The sequence below is a fragment of the Peromyscus californicus genome, unplaced genomic scaffold (genome assembly GCF_007827085.1).
Source record: "Peromyscus californicus insignis strain IS unplaced genomic scaffold, ASM782708v3 Scaffold_17__1_contigs__length_78620276, whole genome shotgun sequence".
In the NCBI taxonomy this organism is placed as follows: domain Eukaryota; kingdom Metazoa; phylum Chordata; class Mammalia; order Rodentia; family Cricetidae; genus Peromyscus; species Peromyscus californicus.
Genome location: NW_026294469.1, coordinates 77,464,619 through 77,490,732, shown reverse-complemented (window position 1 = coordinate 77,490,732; position 26,114 = coordinate 77,464,619). Strand labels below are relative to the sequence as shown.

General features: G+C 36.8%; 1 protein-coding gene across 2 annotated transcripts in view; it reads left to right on the top strand.

Annotated features, from left to right (window-relative positions):
• The window catches only part of Dok6 (docking protein 6), a 407,881-nt gene that overhangs the window by 305,083 nt on the left and 76,684 nt on the right, over positions 1-26,114 (top strand). For both annotated transcript variants that reach the window (XM_052742739.1, XM_052742740.1), the window contains 2 exons: positions 10,544-10,682; positions 21,956-22,073. In XM_052742739.1, the coding sequence (XP_052598699.1) occupies positions 10,544-10,682; positions 21,956-22,073 (257 nt within the window). The remainder of the gene's footprint in view (positions 1-10,543; positions 10,683-21,955; positions 22,074-26,114) is intronic.

Genomic DNA, 26,114 nt, shown 5'->3' with positions numbered 1-26,114 from the left:
GCTGTTTCTCTGCTTGTTCACCAAGCATGAATATCACACACACAGTTGATTTTAGTCTAATTCAAACTCCCTGATCTTAAGTGCAGAGGATCAGAGCAGAAAGAATTCTAGCACACAAATACGTTTGGCACAATTGACTCTTATTTATTGTTGGACTCTGTCTTTAAGCTACAAGATAATAGTTTAAACTCCATAAGCCTATAAAATACTTATTTGTGGGATGTATTCATGTTATTTCCTATGATGTATGAAACCATTCACTATGTTTTCCTGTTTATTTGCTTCTAATGTGGTCAGTCACTCTTGTCTGGACTACTGCATGTTTTCTCCTTTGCCCACATCCCGTTCTCCACAACTGTCAAATCTTTACACAGGGAAAACTTTCCAAACCGCAAATCTGACCTTATCTCTTCCTCACTAGAACATTTTTAGTTAACCCCTTTTTCTCCAAACTGGCCTCAAGTCCTAAACATTACACAGAAAGCTGGCATCTTTCCCCCCTCTTCCCACATTTTCTTGCCAGCAAAAGATCTCCCACTCTTTCATCAAGCCTTCAGAGCCAACATTTACCCACTTAAAAAAAAAAAATTATTGCCACTGGTAACTTTCAAGTGTTTTCTCCCTTTGTCTAGCTAATTCATATTTACTTTTTAACATATTTTTTATTTATTCTTCTCTCATGCAACACATCCTGACCACAGCCTCCTCTTCCTTCACTCTTCTCAGCCTCCTCCCAACCTGCTCTCTCCCCCACATCCACTATTCCTTCATTTCCCTTCAGAAAAATGTAGCCCTCCCAGGGATATCAAACACAGCATAGCAAGTCTCAGTAAGACCAGGCACATTCTTCAGGACTTTGAGGAAGAAATGTTTTATAGACTTCAAAGAGCACTCATCCAGTTCATCCACATGGATTCTGTGGTGATTGACTCAAAGTAGCAAATTTGAACATGTTGCATTGGAGATTAGAGTCCAACATATAAATTTGATAGAACATGGATCTTCAACCATAGAAGACTCTTCAGAATGGGAAGTAAAGTCCATAGAACTCATTTTATTATAATCATCAAAAAAGCTCAGCATCCAAGAGTATCATTTTAGTTGGGTTCTTCTTATGACTTCCTAATGGCACCAAGAGCCTCTGTAGTGATAACAACATTAGAATAAAATATACTCAGTTTTTTCAAAACACTTAAGTAGATGTAGAGAATAGGAACAACATGGTGGAGGAATTAGAAAGAAAAAGTATTTTCTGGCCAAATTGATAGGAAGAATTCTTACCTGAGTACTTGTAAGAATATATGGCTGTGGAGGCCCCATGGGACTGGACTAGGCTCTCTGGATACTGGAGACAGTTGTTTAGCCTGAACTGTTTGAGGGACACCAGGGCAGGGGAATTGGGATCCATCCCTGGTGCATGAGCAGGCTTTTGGGAATCCGGTGCCTGTGGTGTGGCACCTTGTGCAGCTTGGTGCAGCAGGGAAAGCCTTGGACCTACCTCGGCTCTGTGTGCCAGGTTCTGCTGACTCCCTATGGGAGACCTTGATTTGGAGGATGTGGGGATGGGTGGGTGGCTTGGGAGAGAGGGCTAGGGGGTGGGAGGAGGGAGGAGGTGGGATTTATGGGTGGTGTGTAGAGTGAGTAGAAAATTTCTTAAATAAAAAAAAACACAAAACAATTTATGAATACATTAAAAATGGAATTAAATAAAGAATATAAAAAGGATATATGATGACAGCAACAAAGTCTTATAAGTTAATTTTCTCAGAAAAGGAAGTAGACATGTTACTGTTTGAAACTGCATATGGTTTGGGGGTTATTTATTTTTTATATTCATTTATTTAATGTGTGTGTACGTGTGTGTGCGTGTGCGTGTGCGTGTGCGTGTGTGTGTGTGTGTGTGTGTGTGTGTGTGTGTGTGTGTGTGTGTGCATATCTATGGGTAGTAGGTTAGAAGGGCTGTTGGATTCCTTGAAGCTGAATTACAAGTCTTTGTGAGGATGTGAATGCTAGTATCCAAACTCCAGTGCTCTGATGGAGCATGTGCTATCTTAAATGATGAACACTTTCTCCAACTCTGTTTATTTGTGTCTTTATTTTTTTAACCATATAGTCTGTGGCAATTTCATTGATGAATATAGTGTATTTTAATCATTCTGCCCACTTCCTCTCACTTAGCTATTGCTGCCTGGGGGTGGGAGGCGGTCAGCCTCCAGCAGCACAGGGCGCTAAGGGAAATCCAGAGTCAGCACATACTAGACTTTTTTATCTGAGGGGGTTAGGGCAAAAAGACACTCACACACCCTCTTGATGGTTTCCTTCTTTATTTTTCCATATCCTTCTATGTTCTTTTTCTACTGTATACTATTTTTTTCTATAGTTTATATGTTCCAACAAAGATTTTTAAGCAATACAAGAATTGCAATGTGGTTACATTCTATTTTTTAAGTGAATGATTATAATGAATGCAGGTAAAAGCATGTTTTTCATCTCATTTACATGATTAAACATTTTACATATTACAGGTGGAAAACAAATTATCCCAAGAACCTGCATACATTCATACCCAAGCAACTTGTTATAGATTAACAGTGTAGGCAAGCAAAGTATTCTTCTCAGTCAGGTCTTTTACTGGTAGGCTGCGTTTTACAGTTACAAAGAAAGGGCCAATCACTTTATTACTTATTTAGAAAGGAAATCTTAAAGGAATCACAAACCTAAACTTTTATATATGGAAAAGAATCAGTCAGTTCTACTTTAAATCTTTGGGGTGCGTACTCACTCAATAGGTTTTTATATCAGGAGATTGAGGGCAGAAATGGATATAAGGAATTAATCATCAACCAATCCTAGCAAGAAGTGTGTCAGCAAGTAATAATTGGGCTGCTTTGTTCTTGTTTCCTGACCTTAACAAGTTCCTCATTCAACTCTGTGCCTTTCTAAAATTTTAGATTGTCTTGTTGGGTTTTTCACCTCAGAGCTATTTGACAAAAACTTCTTAGTCTAACTAAGTTATTTTCAAAGCTTTGTTTCAGCTATGTTGAACCCCAAAACCTGTGAACTTATCTCCCAGCATTAAGATTAGAATTTAAACCAGCTGGGCTACTGGGACTCAGTTGTTTTTCTTAATCATTAACCTAAGTCACACTCTATATGGTTCCTCAATAGAAACTCAAATGTTGCAGCTGTGTGACACTTCCTTGTTTATGTTTTTATCATCAAAACTATTTTAAACTAACATTATTATTATCAATTAGACAGTACAGCATAAGAAGAAATCATCTTCATAGTAATCCACAGGTAAATATGCATGCCCAGTAGAACAAGATGTTTCCATGAGATAAACACTCTACATTTCAGGCAGTGGATCTCCCCACACCCATTCACACCATGCCAGATACCACAGAAAGATGGCAGCAGCAAACATGTAAAGGCACAGCAGAGGCAAAAGACACTCTGGAGTTTGTGGTCTCTTGGCCTTGCCTATCTGAGATTCACCCATCAGAGATTCGCCTCCTGGTGGGCTGACAGCTGGACTTCAGCTGCCACCTGCTGCCCCTCTGACATGGGCACTGGCACTTAGCTCCTCCCAGACTTCACCCATTCACACATGCTCCTGTAAAATTCAAGTCACCTATATCTTTACTTTTGTATAACCCACTGAGAATTATTAGTGCTGCCCAAATGCACATGGATGTAGAGCTGGATCTTCCACAAGACCAAGTGCAATCTACCATGTGTCACACCACTAAAGAGAACGGACTCCCCTCCCACAGTGACCATCAACTGCCAGTAGTTGTCATTTGGAGGAGGGCCTCATGAGACTCCTATCCATGCTGGAGTGTTGACTGACCAATCTTGTGGAGACAACCATGGCTACTGTGAGTTCATGAGTATGTTTTACAACTGAATCAAGTTCAAAAAATTGAAACTTAGCAAGGCCAGTTTCAGACATATGAGGCTGGGGAGTGGGGGTGAAGGGAAGCAGGATTTAAAATGATGAGAGGTCACTGGTTATGATTAGCACAGTATTTTATAAGATTGATAGTGAGCCGGGCGGTGGTGGCGCACGCCTTTAATCCCAGCACTCGGGAGGCAGAGCCAGGCGGATCTCTGTGAGTTCGAGGCCAGCCTGGACTACCAAGTGAGTTCCAGGAAAGGCGCAAAGCTACACAGAGAAACCCTGTCTCAAAAAACCAAAAAAAAAAAAAAAAAAAAAAAAAGATTGATAGTGAAAGTCTTTTTTAAGAGCCAGGACTGAACTAAGTAGTATAAACTCAACAACTACACCACAATCCTGAGGCAGCATTGCAAAAACTTGCCTTGAAATGTAATGTGGTAAGTTTATTTTCACTAATTAAATTCAATTACGACCTTAGGAATGTTTAACCTCTAACATAAAGGGTTATCTGTGAAAGCATCCTTTCTACACTGTGCACCATGTTAATATTTCATGCTCATAAAACACCAGTGTTGATTTTTTTATATTCTTCCATAACTTAGTGCATGTTCAAGCATAAATGCCCATAAATTCTTCCCATTCCACTTTTAAGAAATCAAAAAGTAACTAGTAAATATTTATCAAACACAAGAATGATGTTTCACTATACATACACCATGGAATGACCAAAGCTAGCTAATTAGTATTTATCATCTATCTCACATACTTATTTTTGTGGTAAGATCATTTACCAACAATTCTGATTTTGTTTTTTGACAAGTGGTGGCAGGACATTGTGCATGCTACAAAAAACTCTCTGCCACTGAGCTACATCCCAAAAGATTGCTACAGGTACAATGCTGTATAATAAATCTCTTTAATTCTTCCTAGCTACTGAAATTTTGTCTCACATATTTTACAGAAACATTAGCACACTGTGCATAATATTTCTATCTTGTGTTCTCAATTAGCAATGTATTTTAGAAATCTATTTTTAGTAGTAGTAATAATAATATTCACTTAATAACATCTGCATTACAGGTACTCCTAAGAGTTGTATGTATTATCTCAATGTTCAAAATACACAATAAAAACACTCTAAAATACTGTGGCATCATTCTATTTTATAGGTGAGGAACTATTAGTGCTGTTAGTTCCACTACTTTTAGTTTTGTTTCTTTATATCTTATGGTTTGTTTGTTTTTAAAATAAAATTTTGCAAGGCTAGATAGAGATGGATCTCTGGGTAATAGCACTTGCTGTGTAAACAGTAGGAAGAGAATTAGAATCTCAGCACCCACATAAAAAGCCAAGTGTGACCCCACATGGGCCCACAAGAGAGGAGAACTGCAGGGGCTCACTGGTCACTGGCATAGTTCCATGCTCAGTGACAGATTGTGACTCAAACAATAAGGTATACAGTGACAGAACAGGACAGCCAGTATTGATCTGTGGCTTCCTCATACATACACAGGCCTGCATACCTGCACAGGCATATGCATACACATCACACACATACATAATACACAGAGTATTTTCACAAGTAGATTCATCAGTCAATCACATTGTGACCTGAAATTCCTTCCCTTTTCTGAGTTTATGTACTAAGTCTTTTACATTTTTTTTGTGTTGTACTATTACCATCCTTTTATTTAAAAATGGGAACTTAAATGATTGTAGATGGAGACATAGATTCAGATAGGTTTTTTTTTCTTCTTAATGACAATTATCTAGCACAATTTGTGGGAAATCCCAGCTTCCTTACTCTCTGGGATTCTATTTGGTCAGTTACTTGACAAATTCATTTGGTCTGTTTCTATACTTTCTATCATTTCTAAAGTTTGACTCAACAGAGTTCTCAGAAAGGATCTTTCCATAGTAAAGAAGTGAAATACCAACATTGTTAAGTGATAATAAATATTAAATCATGAGCAGAATAAAAGTGTTAATTGGTTTAAATTGCTCTGAAGAAAAACTGTGGTACTGAGGATTTTATGACTGTCTATAGTTGAATGCTAAATTTTAAATCCTAAAGAGAAATACAGGAGTGTAAGGAAATCTGCTTTGGTTCTATTTCACTGACAACTTTGTGGAAGATAAGTCACAATTTTTCCCAGAAACTTACAGATAATTACTTTAATTATATTCAGGAGGGTGAAATTAAGACAAAGTCTCATGTGTCCCAGGCTGGCTTTGAACTCTCTATGTAGCTAAGAATGACCATGAACTTTTTTCTGATTTTCTAGTTTCTTCCCTCCGAATGCTAAGGTTACAGACTTAGGTTAACATAGTGATTTATGTGGTGGTGGGAACTGAACCCAGGGCTTCAATTTTTATTTTTATTATTTTTTTCATTTAACATATTTTATCATATTCTTAGTCCTCAAACTCCTCCCAGATCCCTCATACCTCCCTACCTACCTAACTGCACGTTTTCCCTTTCTTCCTCTCAAAGAAAAATCTAAAAGTTTGTCTATATTTGCCTTTTTTATTAATTTTAAAGTTTACAAAATAATGAGTTGAATTATGACAATTTCATATGCACATATCATTATATCTTACTCATAGGCACACCCCTACCACTCAGTCTTTCTTCCATCTCCCACACTGACCAATCCCCTCCTCTTTTCCTTGTCACTTTGGAGAAAAATTGATATTTTTAAATCTCTACTTCATAAAGAGATTTTTACTTAGAGATAAGGAAAGGATAATACTAGCTACAGTTTGGTGATGGAGGGTTTTCTCAAGGAAATCTTTCTCTACTGCTCTATATGTTAAGGCTATTTATCTCCTTGAGGCCAACGACATAAACCAGGAATACAAGTGCTTCATTTGGAATGTAAGTTCTTATGAACACACACAGTCTCACACACTCTTGGTAGTCCATGTTTATCAGAACATAACAGAAATGAGACCAAAGGTTGCAAGTTTGAGTCATTATGGAAGTAGGGACTGAAATGGGATAAAGATAGAGGAGAAGTTCTCAGAGATTTCCTCAGGAAACAGAATCTAAAATGTACCCCATTCAGGGAAAAGTCTGAAACTTTCAGATTCTGATCATGTTGCAATACTCTTGACAATCTAGCATGTGCTAGATGTCTCAAATGGTACTATGCCCAGAATAAACGCTCAGCATCATAAGGGTTTTCTATGAGACTCACAAGACAAAGCTGTTCTACTCAATATAGTTGACTACCATGCAATACACATTAAAGCCAGTGAATGAAGAGATGAGGTGATGGGGCACAGACTTCTAGAATGGGATACAATTCTCTCTGCAATGACGGGGAGCACATGGGAAGTGTTGTCAAACAAAGACTTTGAGCCTTAACATTCAAGTCTTCCCTGAAGGGCCCCTGTATAGACAGACCCTGAGATTTTAACTCCTTCAGGATCAAAATCGCCTACCACCCAAGTCACATTGTTGTTATTCACCTGCATAGTCCAGCAGGACCCAAGGCTTCTAACAGAAACAGAAGTAATATCCCAAGAACCATCTTGAAGACGGTCTTTACTATGCAATGAAGGAGGAAGGTTTGATACCTAGATGTGCCAAAGGAGCCTTGCCCTGATCATTAGCATCTTCACTAGGTCATTTCATGAGCCAATAAATACATTTGACCTTTAAAACTCGTGAACAAATTTTGTTGTCCCCATTTTATAGATGAAGAGTCAGAGTCAACAGTTTAAAACTGTGTTCAGGTCAGGCCTCTGTGGTTCACATCATAGTACTTACACATTGTAGTACTTAAGTATATTATATAGAGCTTCTTAACCAATGGTTTTCTCCCATCTGCTACTCAGATAGTCTCAGAAATAGTGTTTGTTTTCTCTCTTTTTTAATTCTCAATCACAAAGCAGTGCCTAATTTACAGGGCCAACTTTAAAATAGGTGATAAATGTATATGACAGTCCATGACCTGAAAGTCCAAATTTATGCTGTCATCCCCAGAGTCCCAGACTGATATAATTTCTTTCCTAATAGTGATCAGATAAAACAAAACAAACCTGGGAGCAAGTGTGTCTACCCTACTAACCTTCTAGAATTTTTATAAGGTTCCAGACTATGCTTCAGTGCTGAAGGAGACCTTCAACAACTTAATTTAGATAAAGAAGGGGCTGTTGAAAGCTTGGCAATTAAGAGTGTCTGCTTTCTCCAGAGCACCCAAATTCAGTTCTCAGAACCCATGTCAGGCATCTCTTTACCCCTGTAACTCTAGCTACAAAGGAGCTTATGTCTTACTATGGACTCTGAGGATGTAGTAGCCGCTATGCAAACGTGATAATACTTGTACAGAGACACACTCATATACATAATTAAAATTTTTAATTTAAATAAAAGGATTCTTCTGTACAAATATCTTAATAGTGAAGAGAGATAATACCCTCATCTTTAATTATGAACAAAATCTTCAGTTTGGAGTTAGGCCAAATACACAGCATCCATGTTTTCACCTTTTCACAAACTAAATGCACCACTGAATGTCTTTAATGTCAAGAAGGTGGGCATAGAGTCGAGATGTTCAAATGCAGTGACCACCTCTGAGCTCTTCCCACTTTAGGAAAAGAGTAAGTTGAGTCTCACAATGTTCATATAATTATGTAGAACTTTGTTAAGATACATATTTTAAGTCAGGACGATGAATAATTTTTCACTGGTACAGGTATTGCTGTCTTGAGGCCCTACTTTGAAAAGCAAGTCAAAAGCAATCTGTTATTGCCTCCTCCTTAGCCTGTCATGTAGTATTGACTTGCTACCATGACACTGTTTAAACGGATAAGAAAAACTCCACATTTCTGTTCCATATCCTCCTTCAGACAGAACATGCTAAGGCAAGGACTCCTAAACTTCTCAAGTCAACTTGACTGACATAAACAATAAACTTGAATCCATCATATGAAGAATCTGAACCTTGCCCTTGGTTGATATAATCACAGTGCAGAAGCTCTTTGTACTTAATGTTTCTTTACTTTTTATAATACATTCAAATGCTTGTTCCTTTCTCAAAGTAAGTGAATGGTAGTTATTTCCAAAATTAGGGAAACCCTCCTGTAAGCATTCAGAGTCCCACACTGGGCAGAATTAAGTCTCGGGAAGTGGACAGGCATCAGCACTTCACATCTCAATGACTGAGTGTGAAATAACAATTTGTGCCTTCATTATCTCATTTCTTGAGGCTAATAAGCAGTGTTCTGCACTTGACAGTGAACAAAATCTCCACCTCAAACAAGATGTGCTCAGGACTTATCAATGGTTTTTCTGTGGCTTTTGCATTTCCAAATACCCCAGCATCAACAAAGATAGCCCATTTGTTTCACTTTGTGAAAACTCTTGATTTTTCCCCAGGACTTTCCATTTCATGCCGTGTGAATTTTATTAAGATTGCTTTCACAGAAGCTAAGTACTGGTTGGATGGGCCCGGAGGGATGGCAGTCACAGCCTGGGCAATGTCGGAAGTCTCTTGAGACATTTCTTTGCTACTAAAATCCCCTTGGAGAGTCATAGGGAAGAATCCAAATTGTCCAATAGTTTTTGTCTCATGAATATTTTGACATTGTAACCTGTAAATCTTTCAATGATAGTAACTTAAAACTGGCAGCATAGAAATGTAGCTAGTTCTTCATATTAGATTCTATTATCACATGGATATAGATACTCCAGTTATAGGCTAATGCTGGGCTAAAATACTAATTAAAATAAGATTTTATTTTATAATTAGCCTTTATTAATAAAACTGATCTGTAAATCTATTGTCTAATAATTTTCAATGAAGACTGTCTTTTCAAGTGATTATCATTAAATAACTGAAAATGAACTTAAATTTTGATGTTTCTGCTAGCATAACTAGTAAGAATTTCATTATTATTACATGTTGTCACCCATAGCACTAACTATATTCTTCTTCCTAATTCATAACATAAAAGCATAACTGTTTGTTTCATACAAAAATAGATCAATTCAACCTTTCTCTAGGGTAGATATTTTCTCAATGACCTCTAAACATTAATTATTATTAGTTCCAAACTTTATGATGAACGTAGCTAACAATTTTTAACACTCTGAGTATATTAAGCAGCAATGTAAACTGTTTGCCAACTCTTTTACATTTAAGGTTGTTTGACTTGGTTCTATTATTCCAATTTTGGAAATATTGCAGAGATAGGTAGGTGAGCATCTTGCCTAAATTTACACACCTGTTATTGTCAGAATCTATGTTAAAGCCAAATATTTTTAAATTCAAATAAGGTATGTGTAATAGACATTAAAACTCCTTTTCTTTGCCCAAAAGGTAAAACATATGGTAGCTATCTTTGAGAGTAGGGAAACCCCACTGTCAATATTCAGACTCCCACACTGAGCATGTCTAAATCATTTTCACTTGTTCCTGCACAGTTTGAAAAGCTTTTAAAAACTTGAGTATACATGAATATTCACCTTTAGTTCCCCCTAATGTGCCATTTGGAGATGCATGTATTGAATGATTTGTCCAAGAATGAACTAGCATGGAGGAGGAAACCTGAGAGTAAGAGTATTTTTTATATAGAAACTGTTGACATACTTGAATCCACAGAGACCCATCTCTTTATCTCTTTTTTTCACAGAATGTGTGACACGGGAGAAGGACTATTCACTTTTCAAACAAGGGAAGGAGAAATGATCTATCAGAAGGTCCACTCTGCAACACTGGCCATAGCTGAGCAACATGAAAGATTAATGCTAGAAATGGAGCAGAAGGCCCGGGTAAGGCTCCACCCCTGTAACCTAATGCTTGTGAATGAATCTCCCTGGGCTGATGCATACTATATTTCTATGAGTCCATTTGTGCAGTGCATGGTGTCCACCCATGCTCTGCCTGTTACCAAACCTATGAAGGCCAACCTCTAAAGTCTGCCAATATCCTACTCACTATATCAGAAGTTATTTTTGTCCAGGACTTAGAAGCCCTGCTCTCCATATATCTGTGCATGACCTGTTGCCTTGGGTACCCAAAGCTGTGTGGATTGCTTAGAGAATGAGGCAAGAGTTGAAATTTGTTACTTATACTTGTTTTAAGTGTCCAAATTATCATAGAGGAATTTTATTGTATTTTCATGAATAAAACATTGAGAATTATTTCAATAGACTACAATTATTAGTCATGAAACACAGGATCATGTTTGGGCTCCAAATTCACTGCCCAACATGACTGCTTACAGATTGTACTCTTGGACAGGGTATTAAATCTCTAAAGGTCTCTCTCTCCTATGCAACAGAGCTATAGTAGTTCTATCCATTTAGTTGCCTGATACATACACATGCTCATGAAACACTTCAGCTTATGATGATGACAGCATACATGTTGATTTTGAATACTTGAAACATTGCAATATCTGTGAAGAAAGCAAGTTATTCAGCTTACATGTGGTGACAGCTTAGCATTCATACTCTTTCAAGAATGCCTAATAATCTTGAGTCAATTTTCTTTTAAATAAAAATTAATTAAATCAGTTGGGGCTGCTGTATGCTTATCACAGTCTGCTAAACCTGGGAAAAGAGTCAGACAGTTATCACTAAAGACTTAGAGATGATGGATACCTGTACAAGAATCTCAGACATTCTAAAGTTGGGGTGTGTTCCCTCTCTATGAGGCTCAGATGCTCAAACTGTGGACTCAGTGAGGCTCAACAATGGAATTCGTCAAATCAAATGAAAAGAGCATTTGAATAAGATTCCATATCAATTTCACAGGTATGCTTTTCTGTGAATCTTAATGCTAGTAAAATTAAATTACTTCCTATCTAGTCCATTCTTCAGAATAAGCTAATCTAACATTTTTCTGAGAGCAGTCTACCTCAGCTTGGCAACTTCTCAAGAACACTAAATTCTAAAACCATTATCAGGGGCTTCCTAGTCTCCAAGATATTATTTTCCCCTTTAATATACCTCCTCTGAAAACATAAAACTTTCCAACAAGCATGAAAGACCATTTCAGCACTCTCTGTCTGGTTCCTGTTTTCAATTTAAAATAAGATAAAGTTCTGTGTGAAAATTAGGCAAAGTACAAAATAGGTGTTAAAATATCTAAAATCCTCTAAGATGCAAAAAGTTGGCACTGTATTTACTATATCTACGTATCTACCATAAGAAAGAATGGTGACAGTGAATTTCTAATTTGTTTTGTTTTCAAACCAGGCCATGTAATATTACTATTTAAATTATTATGTACCTTCAAACACTTTAAAAGACTTTTGAAAGATTAAGTAACCAAAAACTCTATAATCAAGGGATGCCCTAAACATAAAGTTTATAGGCAATTGAAAGCATTTACTTTTACCTTTTTAATGATACATGATTTGTGAATTTATAGACTTGCACAAAATACAATAAAAATAGTGTCTCAACTGCCATTTCCTCCTGAAAAGAAGGAATTCAACAGGATATTCTGATAACACCTGGTTGTTAAAGCTGGTTTTGCCATTATTAACTAGAGCCTCCTCAGCTGGTGTATTTTGATATGTCTCCATTCATCTAAGGCAAGCCATTTTTCTATTGTCACTTAAAAGGGCTGATGAGAGGGTTCAGCAGGTAAGGGTGCTTGTGGTGAAATCTGACAACCTGAGTTTAATCCTTGGAACCCACATAGTGAAAGGAAAGAATCAATTCCTAAAATCTGTCCTCTGACATCCATTCTTGTCACGACAGGTGCACACATCTGCACACTCATGCACACACATAAGAAATCCTCAAAGAATTAATGCAAATATTTTAAACACAGCAAGAAAAAAAAAAGAGTTTTGCTTGGGTTACATTGGAGAGTTAAGCCAGTATACTACATTTTAAACTGGAGCTATTTCTGATACATTACTAATATTCATCTCATTGATATAATTATTTAATTTAGATATTTAAATAGAATGGCATATCTAGAATCCATTTCTGTCTCATAGATAACAATCTTCTTTCTAGAACTATGGAAATTCATCAAATTTCATTTCCCAAAGATGCTCTGCTATCAAGGCACCATATTGCCCAGAGGAACGTTGACCTCCCTTGTAAATGAAACTATACATCAGAGGCTCAGACACATGCTCCATGTTACACCCTGCTGAATTTGAATATAGATCTACCCATGATAGACAGGAAAGTCACAGATGTCCCTAAATACACAGACATTTATTTTGGAAGATCTCAAAGGGAGTGAGAGGAGGAAGAATATAGGAAACTTCTTTTTTAATTCTTCTTTTTGTGTTGTTTAACTGGGATTATAGACATGGTAAAATGCCTATGATTTAAACAATTACCGAGGAAAACATGAATGAAAGAAAAACGTTTTCCTGATACATTATCAAATACAACTAAATAAAAGAAAGGCATTTTGAGTAGTAATTTCTAAACTTGTGATATCACAGGTAACTCAAAAGCCTATTTGAAATCTCCTCATACAGAAATGTATGCTTTATCCTTTTTTAAAAGAAATCAATATTTATCTGGGCAGTGGTGGTGCATGCCTTTAATCACAGCACTTAGGAGGCAAAGGCAGCTATTATGAGTTCAAGACAAGCCTAGTCTACAAAGCGAGTTCTAGGACACCCAGGATGTTATACAGAGAAACCCTGTCTAGAAAAACAAAACAAAAAATATCAATATTTAAAATGATTTTTTCTGAAATCCTTATTTTCATTGTCACAGGAAAGACAGGATAGAAAGAGAAGGGAGTGAGCTCTGCAATAAAGTAATTTAAACAGCCATAGAAACTGAAAGAACTCACCCTTCTCCAATTAAACTTTTCTGAAACACTTACTAGTCATTCATCACCACTCATCTATGAAATGATGTTCTATCTAAATAGCTACATGACATGCTCTATCAGCAGGTAGATAGCATGCCAGTCTCATAGGCAGTTGCATGATCTGGAAAGCACTACCATATTGCATCAATTCCAAGATGACAGATTTGGTTTTGTTTCTTTTTCCTTCTTCATTTTAGCAGCTCTCACTCAAATGTAAGCCACAGTTTGAGTGGCAGAACCAATCATTTGTAGTGCTTAGTATAATAAAGGTTTGACCTAAAATGGATGAAATTTTAGAGCATATGAAATATAGTGATAGTTTTTATAAGTGGTAAGCATATACTCATTTATAACTTTTGAAGGAACTACAAGGCCTCACATATGGGTTCTATTCTTAGCAGTTTGGCTTTCACTGCAGGATTCCATTAAAACATTCTTCTTGGACACATTCTGAGGGAGTTATACCAGCATGAAAATGATAAAGTTTTCTACAGCAAAAGTATGAAGAACTTGGAAGCATCTTACTGTGGTGATACACAGAACATCTTTAAAATACTTGTCTGGGTATAGTCGCAGAAGCTTTAAAAACTCCAGGAATCATATGCATATGCATGGGGCAAATGATATCTATTAAAACTAAATGCAAAAGCTGGAGAGATGGCTCAGCAGTTAAGAGCACTGACTGCTCTTGCAGAAGACCAGGGTTTAGTCTGCAGCACCCACTACTGCTTGTAACTCTAACTCCAAGGAATCTGGTACTTTCTTTTGGTTTCCATGGGTACTCACACATACATGCACATATATGCACAAACACACATGTGTGTATACACACACACAAGTAAAAATAAAACGAATCTTTTTAAAAGAGTAAATGCAAACAAATTTACTTTTCAAAGTTCAAGACTCTACTACTCAACATTAATAATAATCATAAGACAAAAGCATCAGTTATTAATGACAATAATAAAGTATCTATTTTGAAATGTCAAAAACATATCCATGAAATTTTTCTTTTGATATGCATTGATTGTAATTAACCAACACGACTCAATTAAAATATACCACTGTGGTCAATAATAAATGTAAACTTACGATCCTAAATAATCACTTTACTTATTAGTGTTTCATTTCAAAACACTAAAAAAAACCATACATGATAGGATATATGCACATGACAATCACACATTTTCTCAAAATGAACAATAAAGTAGACATGGCAGAAGCCTATATGTAATTTATCTGGTCGCTGAGGCGATAATACAGTATTTACACAAAAAGATACTTCACTCTCCTTTAACATAGAATGAGCTGTGAATAGTTCAGGTGCCACTTTAGAGACTACATGTGCATGTAGTTTAGAGAGGGGAAGAGGAGGATAGATATTTCTTACTTCTAATCAATTAAAGCTGTTACTATATAAGAAAAGGGGCTGCCTAATACAAAAGAACATTACTTCCATGTTGAAAGTATGTCTATTCCTTTTATTTTATTGCCGGAGCTAAATAACAATGAGAAACCCTTATCAGATACTTTTCTTAAATGAAACAATAGATTCCAAAGGTTAAAACAACTCAGCATACAAATATAACATTGCAAGTTCAAGGCTACCTTATTTCAAAACAAACAATCAAAGCCAAATAAATCTTAAAAGTCAAGATAGGGGTTGGGGATTTAGCTCAGTGGTAGAGCACTTGCCTAGCAAGCGCAAGGCCCTGGGTTCAGTCCTCAGCTCCAAAAAAATAAAATAAAATAAAATAAAGAAAGAAAAAGAAAAAGTCAAGATAACATTTAATGGGTGAGAATGGGTAAGCTGGCATACACCTAGAATCCTGGCACTTGGGAGCCTGAAACAGGACAATCCATCACAGATTCAAGGGCATTGTAGCAAGTTCCTATTTGACAAAGTAAAAAACGGTGGGATGATAACCAGTCTGCTTTTGGTGAAGGTAATCGCATCTCTATGTCCTGTGGGGTTAGGCGAAAGCACCTGTGGTGTATGGAAGTGGCATTCACTAGTGAGACTAACAGAGGCAAGTGGTACGAGGCAGCTTCTTTATCTACCTCTTCCTGTAAGAGGTTATGGCAATAACTAACTTTAGAAAGTTAGTATACAAGCAGGACTTTCTTGAAAACTTGAAGATAACTAATTAATAAAGAGGCTAACAAAGAGAAATTAGCTATGTGTGTAAATGGGATACAAATGCATCTTATCCCGGCTTTCAGTATTGAAAATTACTTACAGAAAGCATTATCTACTTAAAGTTGTAAAGGAACAAAATTGTGATATAAACAACCTGAGGTTTAGTATATAGCATGTGTTTATCAGTATCCTTATGTTAAAAGAGTAGTTCTGTAAATACATCCACCCTCTAATTTACACATGTGAGATACTCTAAGAATATGCAGAAATCCTTTAATCACGGTGCTGTTGGAGACAAAGCATAAGGCCTCCTCCACCAACCTTTATCTCAAGGTTGTTTTTTTTTTCCTTCTTTTTATTTTGATTCAGGGTTTCATTAATTATCCTGGGCTGGCCTTGATCTCAGAAACTTCCCACCTCAGTCTCTTGAGTAGCTCAGATTATAAGCATGAAACACCAAACCTGGCTTGAATGCACATATATTCTTAAAAGTATCATTGATTTTAAAAATAAAAGAACATTGTTAAAACTACTTCTTTTAATGCCATTAGTCTAATGTTAGAGTATGTTTTATTTGTTTTCAAATTACCTAAACGTAATTTGTTAGTATATAATTAAAACATACAGTAGTAACAATCACTGTTCCAAGCTAAATTAAAATAATATTCTATGAAGATCAAATGAATGACATCAAACAGTTTCCATTAAATGACTGTGTAAATTACATTTTATTTGTTACCTTGGAACAAACTCAGCAAAATGTCTTCTAATTCCTTCCCATTTATCTTGAATAAAATGGAAGATTAAGTGTGAGGTGTCCCCTACTGAAAATTAAGCCAAGTCTGTGAGAAACCAATTGCCCATAAACCATCAAACTTCAGAGGGTTGTTTTAATGACTACAAACAGTGCCAAGCATGGCTGGCTTACTGTCCCTGGGGTCTCTGTTCACATACAATTTTAAAGTTTCATGAACTTGTTTCTAAGAACAAATAAAAAACATAGTATTCTCAACTGGGAGAGCCTTGTACATACTTCTTTATTACAAAGCACAACATTTTTCTTTTTACAACTAACATACATTTCACATGTTACACGTTATATTAGTGTGTGGTTTTTTTTTTTTTTTTTTTGGTTTTTGGTGTCTTTGTAATGGTTATATTTTTTACAGCATTTGTTCTTATCCATTCTCTCCTGTTTCAGACATATCAAAGAATGTGTTAACTTATAACCAATGAAGCATTTAACTCATCACAGAGGTGTGATGGTTAGTGTTCATTTTTAACTAGACAGATCTAAAATCACCTGAGAGATAAGTCTGTGGGAGATTTTCTTGATTTACAATTCAAAGTGGAAGCGCCACCCACTGTTGGTGGCACCATTCCCTGCCTGGGATCCTGGACTGTATAAATAAAGGAAGCAGGCTCAGAGCAGCAGCATCCACTGCTCACTCCTCCTGACTATGGTTGGGATGTGGCGCTGTGCTCCTGCTGCCTTGACTTTCTCACCTTGGTGCTTGTGTCCGGGAAGTATAAGCCAATCTTTTCTCCCGTAAGCTGCGTTTGTCAGAGTATGTCATCATATCAGCAGGAAAAGAAAGATATTGTCCTTTTCTAGTTTGAGTCATTCATGTGTACACACAGACACTCACATGTACATGCAGGCATGCTCATGAATATACACATCCTTCTTAGCACTGTTCATCTCTGTCCTACATTTCCTCACCTGCCCACATTGATCAAATATTCCTTCTATTTATTTTTTCTTAGGTTTTATACTTCTATAGATCACCTTGGCTTAGACCAAACATGTGTCTTCACCTCCAATGTCATTCCTTTGCTTGCTCTGTTTCTGCAAATGGTACTAGGATCTATTTTTATATTACCTATATATAGATCTCACATATATACAAATAAATGACATTTTTAATTGATTGCCCAAAAAAGATCTAAGGCAGCTTGCTCATATAGGTATCAACTTCATTTGTGTATGGAGCACTTTGGACCGAAGTCATGTTCTTTGGCTTTGCCTTTGTGGGCTGTGCTCTCAGGTAGAACACAGACATCTCTACTACTCTTCACACTTGGTTGAGCTGTGACCTGTACTCTTTTCAGACACTAAATAAGCATTTTCTGGTTCATTGCTCAGCCTCCCAGAGAAATAAATGTTGTTTCAAATGGTTACAACGAAGAGGAGGTGGCAGAAAACACTGGCAAGTGTTTCAAGGATTGAACTAACTGATCTCCTGTCGGACTGATTTCTGCATCTCTGCTGAAGCATCCTTTCTGCATCCTAACCCTGCCTATGCAAAACGAGAAGCAGTGAATGCTGCCTGCAGGAGAGTTAGTAGTTAAGTACCCAGTGAAGCCGGCACAAAGGTCCAGAATTTATTGTAGTTTCTTAAACAGTTTCTCACTAGATAAAACACACACACACACACACACACACACACACACACACACACACACACACACACACACAGCAGTATATAGATTTTCCCAAAAGAAAAACTAGGAAACATGAAATCAATCCTGTTTCATTTATTAAAACACAATAATAAGACAGAAATAGTGTCCTGTTTTTTCTTCAACTTGACACAAGCTAGCATTATCTAGCAAACAAGCAACAAACAAAAAACACACCTCAATTGAGAAAATGTCATTGTCAGATTGCCCACAGCCAAGTTTTGTATGGTATTTTCTTGATAAATGATGGATGTGAGACAGCTTAGGCCACTGAGGGTGACAACACCCCTAGGCAGGTGGTCCTAAGTTGTATACAAAAACAGGCTGAGAAAGCCATACACAGCATATCAGTAAGCAGTGCTGCTCCACGACTTCTGCTTCGGTTTCTGCCTTTTGGTTCCTGCCTTGAGTTCATACCCTAAATTACCTCAGTAATGAAGAGTTTTAAAATGAAATAAACCCTTTCCTCCCCAAGTTGCTTTTGGTCACAGTTGCTTTATCAGAGCAGTAGAAACCCCAATTGAGAATTTCTACAAATGGTCTCATAACTTTTCTTGTACACATACATGCAAATGTTTATAGTTCTTTCTAGTATAAATAAAATTTTCTCTACTATGGCTATCCATAGGCTAATTTTCAATACATTGTTTAAAGGTAATAAGACAATTAAAAATTACTGGATAGATCATATTTGAGAGTGTACATCTTCCTTGTTAGGTTACTTTAAGTCTCTTATATTAGTCTGGAATGGCTGTAAGAGATACTGTAGAGTGGGTGGCTTTAACCAACATACATTTACTTTTTCACAGTTCTGTAGTCTGAAAGTTCCAAATCAACACTGAACAGGTTTAGTTTTTTCTGATGTCTCAATATGCTTGCCTTGTAAATGTCCATTTTCTTGTTGTGTCATTCCATGGCCTTTTTTCTATGACTATACCCTGGAGTCTCTTCCTCTTTTTATTAGGTCACTATTCTCATGGACTAGGGTTGTGCCCCGTGGTCTTCTTTTAACCTTAATTAGCCTCCTCATAGAACCTGCCTCTATATATGATCACACTGGGATATTGTACTTCAATGCAATTGGTGAGAACACAGTTCACTCCATAACAGTACTTTATACAGTTATGAATGGTAAGTGACACTTTGGTGTCCAGGAAAACAATTACTATGTGCAAGAAAACATAGGTTAAACAGGTCAAGAAAAATCCATAACCAACTTTTAGGTTCAGATGTCTCTCTTTCTACAAATAAATAGAAAGTAACTAAAGTTAAAGCCAAGGAATGAAGAATTGAGTATAGCTAAAGGCATTAACAGCATGGAAAGGGAGAACTATGGCAACAAGAGGTGTGATGCCTCAGATGTGTAAGGGAATTTTCTGCTGGTTTCCTGGTATTTATTTTCAACAGTTACCATATGCTTGTTGTGTTTCTATGATGCTCAAGACTGACTATTTGGTGTAAAAAAAAAAATGTTTACCAAAATTAAACTACAGAAGGGAAATGACTTTCATTTAATTTCAGAAATCTCTATTTTATGAAAAATAATAGATTAGATTAAGAAAGTAGTAAAATGAGATAATAAACAGAACTATGATTAGTATGAATTCACTTTAGTTGATGTTATTAATGGCATTGCTGACATGAATTAAATAAAGATTTGTGTTTAATAAACTCCATGTTTCATACAAGAAGTTGGCTTCCTCTCTCAATACCACCACCATAAAATGAAACTTGCCTCTACTTCTATACAATAGTGGGAGATGAAGTTTACCTGTGTGGGCATATTTGATGGTATCTAAACATGGGTAGCCCTACACACAGCTGTTTCCAGCTGTCAGGGTTGGGGCATTGGTAACAAGGATGCTGCAGGTACAGAAAGCGCTACTTAATCTCAGCACAGAAAACAAAATCTGTTTTCCTCCACATTCCTCCACATACCAAACAAAGTACATGGAACACGGGTGTGAGAAGCATGCACATTGTGTAAACAGGGAGGAGAACTTGAAATATATCATCTGAGATATGTAAGAATCAGCTGCAAAGTTGCTCTGGTGGCAGGCTTTCAAAGAAACTGAGTGTTGATCTTGTACAAGATAGCAAATTCAGATTACTCCAAATTCCATGTTCTAATGTGATAACATTTCATGAAGATTTTATAGCAGCAGAACAAAGAACAGCATAAATTGAGGCATTTTCCAAGTACAGTAGTGGTGGAAAAGTCACAGCGAAGCAGTGACCCCTCTGCTATAGGCCTCAGAAGTTATCTGATGGAATTCTTAGCTTTTGGGATGGCAGTTAGCAAAGAGGCCTATTTGTACATTGCTCAGGTCGTGTTAAAGTGACAAAAACCAAATAAACCACTTCTGTATTTTTAAAACAATATGAATAAATAAGCATAAATTTCTTTCTTAAAATTGCAAATCCATTCCTTTTTTGTTTGTTAATCATATGCCCCAGGGAATGATGTAATCAGCTAACCTCAAAACAGTACATTCAAAATACAAACACATTTAGCTCTCTTATTACCAAGATTCTCAGAGAAAATATTCATTCAGTATGTGCAAGAAAATGATGCAGTAAAGGGAGCAGCCCTGCACAAAGGTGGGAGGAGGTGTCAGGAGTCTGAAAATGGCTCTCTTGTGTTTGGCACCTTTTCTAGGACATGTCACTCTGACAGCCTGCTCCTTCGTTTCTTGAATTATTTCACCATTCTATACATTGGGAAACACTGTGGGCAGTGTAAATAATTCTCAGCCACTAAAATGCAAGCCAGTTCACAAGGTGGCCTGCAACTGATTATCCCCCGGGGAATTGCTATTGTTCTTTTTCATTGGCAAGAAGCCATTGAGATTCTTTGTGCCCCTCTTAATCAGTCAGATTCCATTCTTAACAAGAATATATATATATATATATATTTTTTTTCTTTTTTGATGTGTGTTTTAATATTTATAGTAGCGTGTGGTATGTGTGTGGTGTGTGCACATGTGTAACCGGGTGAGTACCTGTGCATGGAAGCCAAAAGACCAACAGGTATCCTGCTTTATGGCACTCCAACTTATGCCCTTGAGACAGGACCTCTTACCGAACCTGGAGTACACTCTCAGATGAGTAGACAGACCCACACGATCCTGTTCAAGTGTTCACTCCTGCAGCACTGGGGTTACGGGAATTCACCTGGCCATCCGACTCTTAAGCAAGTGCTAGGCTTCATTCTCGTGCAGCAAGCTCTTTTACCCACTGAGCTATTTCCTTTCTTCCTTTCATATTTTCTAGATGTTTCCTTATTTGTAATAATTTCGTACATTTATATGATGAAATATGATCTTATCTACATCATTTTCCTCCTGCAAATCTCCCCGTATCCCCCCAACATGCCCTTTTCCAATGTTCTCTTGCTCCCTCCCTCCAAGTCTAGTCAGTGCTGTCCCTATGTGCACATCTGTGGGGCCATCCACTGAAGCATGGGAAATCTATCAGTGGCAGTTTCACTCTTGACACAGTCACCATTGAATGGGGAATTACATGGATATCTTTCACATATTCTTCTTTCTGTCACTCACATTTAATCCTTGGCATTTTAAAAGGTTGATTTGAGCTTGATATCTCCAGGAAAGCCTAAGATACATTTTCCTTCTCTTTTAGCTTCAGACGAGCTTGACTGAACCAATGACGTTATCGAAATCCATCTCTCTTCCACGTAGTGCATACTGGCATCACATTACGCGTCAGAACAGCGTTGGAGAAATCTACAGCTTGCAAGGCAAGTAGCTCTACAGTGACAAAAGGACACTGACTGCCATCCGCTTCCTCCTGTGGGGTAGTCGTACAAATGGCTGTGTATTTGCATTGCTCCCTTTTCTTTTGTTTCCACTCATCAACTGTCTCAGGGCACAGGAGGAACTCTGAGATTCACCATAACTTTTTAAAAACTATCATTTTATACATGCATGCTATAAAGTGATTCCTAAAATTATTGTGATGGTTAAGGACCAAATTTGGCAGAAGATGTTGACTAAAACATTATACAAAGCACATCGTGGAAAGCTGAAAGCTGAATGCTGAAGTCTCTGTTGTGCTGTTTTACAAAGGACTTCTTTTCCGGCACCATTTATTCTTCCTAGGATTAAGCATCTGGTTAGGAGATGGTTTCAGGCTTGGTACTAAAATGCTTCATGAAGTTACCCACTGAAACTTTCAGGTGTAGCCAACGTCTTAGCAGGGAGACCCACTGAGGAGGGGCAACATAAAAGGGGTGGAATGTAAGCAGGATGCTGCCTCTGTGGTTTTCCCAGTGACCAGCTAACAAATATGGGAATGGTTTGCTGGATAAGGGGACTAGAGAGGTATCTGACAACTGATGTACAGCCACAGAAATCTTGCCATTACCCTTCCTATCCTTTCTCTTTTATTTTAAATGATTATTGTTATCCTTCATATAGAATATTCTCTCTGGAGGAAGAAACTTAAGAATAATTCTGAAATGTGCCACTGAAAACACACATTAGGCTTGAATGAGGTAGGCACCTAGTAAAATACCTAGTGAATGCATAACTATTAAAGCCATAGTTTGGAGTTTCTGTTCATTTTCTTGCTTTCTTTCTATACTTTAGCTTTTGTATTTATTAACATCACTAATTGATTTGCTACACAAAAATTATATTACAAGCAAAGTAAAACAATGTGAATGTTTTATAGTCTTATTTGCTTGCCAGAGTTGCAGAGAGATGAATGAAATTTGATTACCAAGAAATGATTAAAAATAAGTTCTTCAAGGAAAAGGAGTTGGAAGGACTTTAGTCATTTATAGAAGGCAATTGCATTTTGTACTTTAAATGGCCATTTAAATTTATGGCTGACTTGATACTTGTTCTTAAGACAGTGTTTTTTAGTGTTACCTATTTTGGTGAGAAGATATTTATAATACTAAGGACTGAAGGTTAGGGAAAGCAAATGAAACTTTCCTAAGGAGTTCAGAAATCAGAGAAAGAGAACAGGAGTATGGCTTAGTACTCAAACTCTTGTCTAGAATGTTCCAGGCTCCCTGCTCTCGGTACCAGAAAACAGACAGAAAGAAAAGGACCAGGTGTGATGGCCCATAGGCATGCAGGCAGTAGAGGGAGAAGGATCTATGTAAGTTTGAGACTAGCTTGTTCTTCAATGAGTTCCAGTTAAGCCAGGGCCACATCATAAGAATGTGGTATTAAACATAAATCATCCAGAAAGGTTCAAAGTGAGTTCCAGATAAGCCAGGGCTATATCATAAGAACGTGGTATTAAACAAACAAAAAAAAAGTCCAGAGAGCAAAATGAGTAAGTTAGTTTCTCCTGTGTCTGCACTCCACTGCCCCCTAAAATAGTTCATAATCTTCTTTGATTGACCCTGCCTTTTGTGTTAAGGTTTTTAAGGTTATAAATATGGATATACAGATAGTACTATTCTCAAGCAGAAATTGGAATATATGAATCAAATAATTGATATTAAATATCTAAGTAAAATAATATGACAGGTTAATAAAAAGGGTTGGAAGACAATTTATGAACTCTGCTTTGCTTGTTGATATGGTTATGAATTCCAGAATAACACAAGGTTGTTTCCATGACCACTTAACTGAAGCTTTTCTCCAATGGAGGAGTTAATATTTAGACTGAAAATTAACTTTAGTTTGCTTTTTATGTGAAATAATTTCACATCAATAAAATAACTAGGGAAGGTTGGTTGAACTATCTCTTGAAACACTGCTAGACATTCTTTGAAGGACAATGTTAATTTTGCATTCTAAAATCTAGATATTAACTATTTAAAATTTATTTGATTGGTTATTATTTGGTACTATATACATATAGACATATGGGTATATTTTCAACATAAATTCTATTTTATTAACTGTGGGTTGACTGTTGCACTGCATTTTTCTAGACTAATACACCTTAACATTTGGTATGGCCTTTTTTACCATAATAACATACATAAGGGTGGTAATAATTATCTAGATAGTCAGGTAGAGATAAAATAAGTAGTTAGATTCAAAGATGGGTAGACAATAGGTAGATAGATGGTAGGTAATAGTTATAGATATGAACTTGTTAGGAACACTTGGCAAAAATGAATTATTCTGTGATAGCAGTCCACATAAGCAGGGGACAGGAATCCTCAGAAGTTTTCCTCATTGGAACTAAATTCTACTGGAATCAGCATTAAATAAAATTACTGAAACAAGGGAGAAATAAAAATAGAAGCAATGAACTTTCAGTACCCTTTTGTGAATCTCTAATTTTAGCAAAACTGCATGTACAAGTCTGGTTATCTTGCATCCTTAGTTGTGACCCTGACTCGGCAGCATTTCTTTTTCACGGTTGGCTGTCATTGTGCAGTTTGCAGAGGCTAGTAATGTGAATGTTACTTGTCAAGCATATCAGTCAGTTTTCATGCATACAATCTCCATACCCCACTATTCTCTGGTTAGCTGATTTGTTACTGTTTTGAAAAACAAAAACAAAAACACTGTACTAAGGTAATTACTGTACATCAAATAATAGAACCCATTCAATGTAAATTATATCTCATTGACTGTGAACAAGAAACAGCCCAGGAGAGGAGAGGTTCTTTTACAGTTCAGGGAAACACAGTCACCATGTGTCAGCTGAAGCACAAAGCAGCTGGTCACATTGAGACTTTATTTGGGATGCAGAGCAAAAAGAAGGCTCCTCTCCACTGGCTTTCTCCTTTTATTCAGGCCAGGACCCAAGCACATCAGATCATTCTATACACATCCAAGACAGGTCTTCTCTCTTAAGTTACCCCTTTCTAGAAACACTATCATGGCTCAATCCGAGACTGTATTTCCATGGAAATTCTAAATCCAGCAGAACTGGCAAAGAAGATTAGCTATTATATCAAGTAAACCACGGGTAGGATCCAGGAATGCAAATTCATTTAGAATTTTCTCATCATATTTTTACATTCGAGCTATGAATCTGCAGATCAATGTGGATTAAATTCAGTGAGGTTTCATTCAGAAAGAAAAGGAGAAAAGTTTTATGTGCTCCAAGTTTAATAGACTGGATTCATTAATAAGCAGCACATGTACTAGAGCTGAAAAAATTCATGGCCTGAAAACAAACTAATCTATATGAAACTTACATAAAACTTGGAATGCCTGTCAGCTCCTATGCTTTACACTTGGCTAAGTTTTGCTCAATTCATTTCTTTGTATGTTGCCAGATACCCCTTTAAAGACAAATATGTCAATAGTGAGATGCAGCATTCTGTTTTGTGACTGGAGAATAAGTACCATAGAATAAGCTGGTCTCTCCATAATACTCCCAGAGGGCGCTCTGACAGAATGAGAGATTGTGGAGTCAGGATCAAATAAATGAGAAAAGAGACCATTAGCTTCTAACAAGCCTCCCATTGTCCTGAGTGATAGATAGCCACTCTTCATCACCTTGACCCCAAGTAGCTCCTGATAGGTCAACTTTGTCCACTTTTCCTTGCAAAAGTGAACTTCTCTTTATTTTAAGAGGTAAAGATCTTTAATTTGTATTAGCAGGTGATTTATTACCTATATTTATCTAACTTCCTCTCTGTCTATACAAGTGTTCATGTCACAAACATACAAAAATGCTTTCACTAAAATCAAGGAAGCATATGCTATTGAAGAAAACACGATTTTGAACTTTTGACTCTGAAATTATGTTTGAAAATTGCTATTCTTATAAACTGTATGTTTACTTTTAAGCCACTGGGATAGATGTGGAGAAGGAAAGGGGGAGAGAGGAAAGAAAATTAGAAAATATTGAG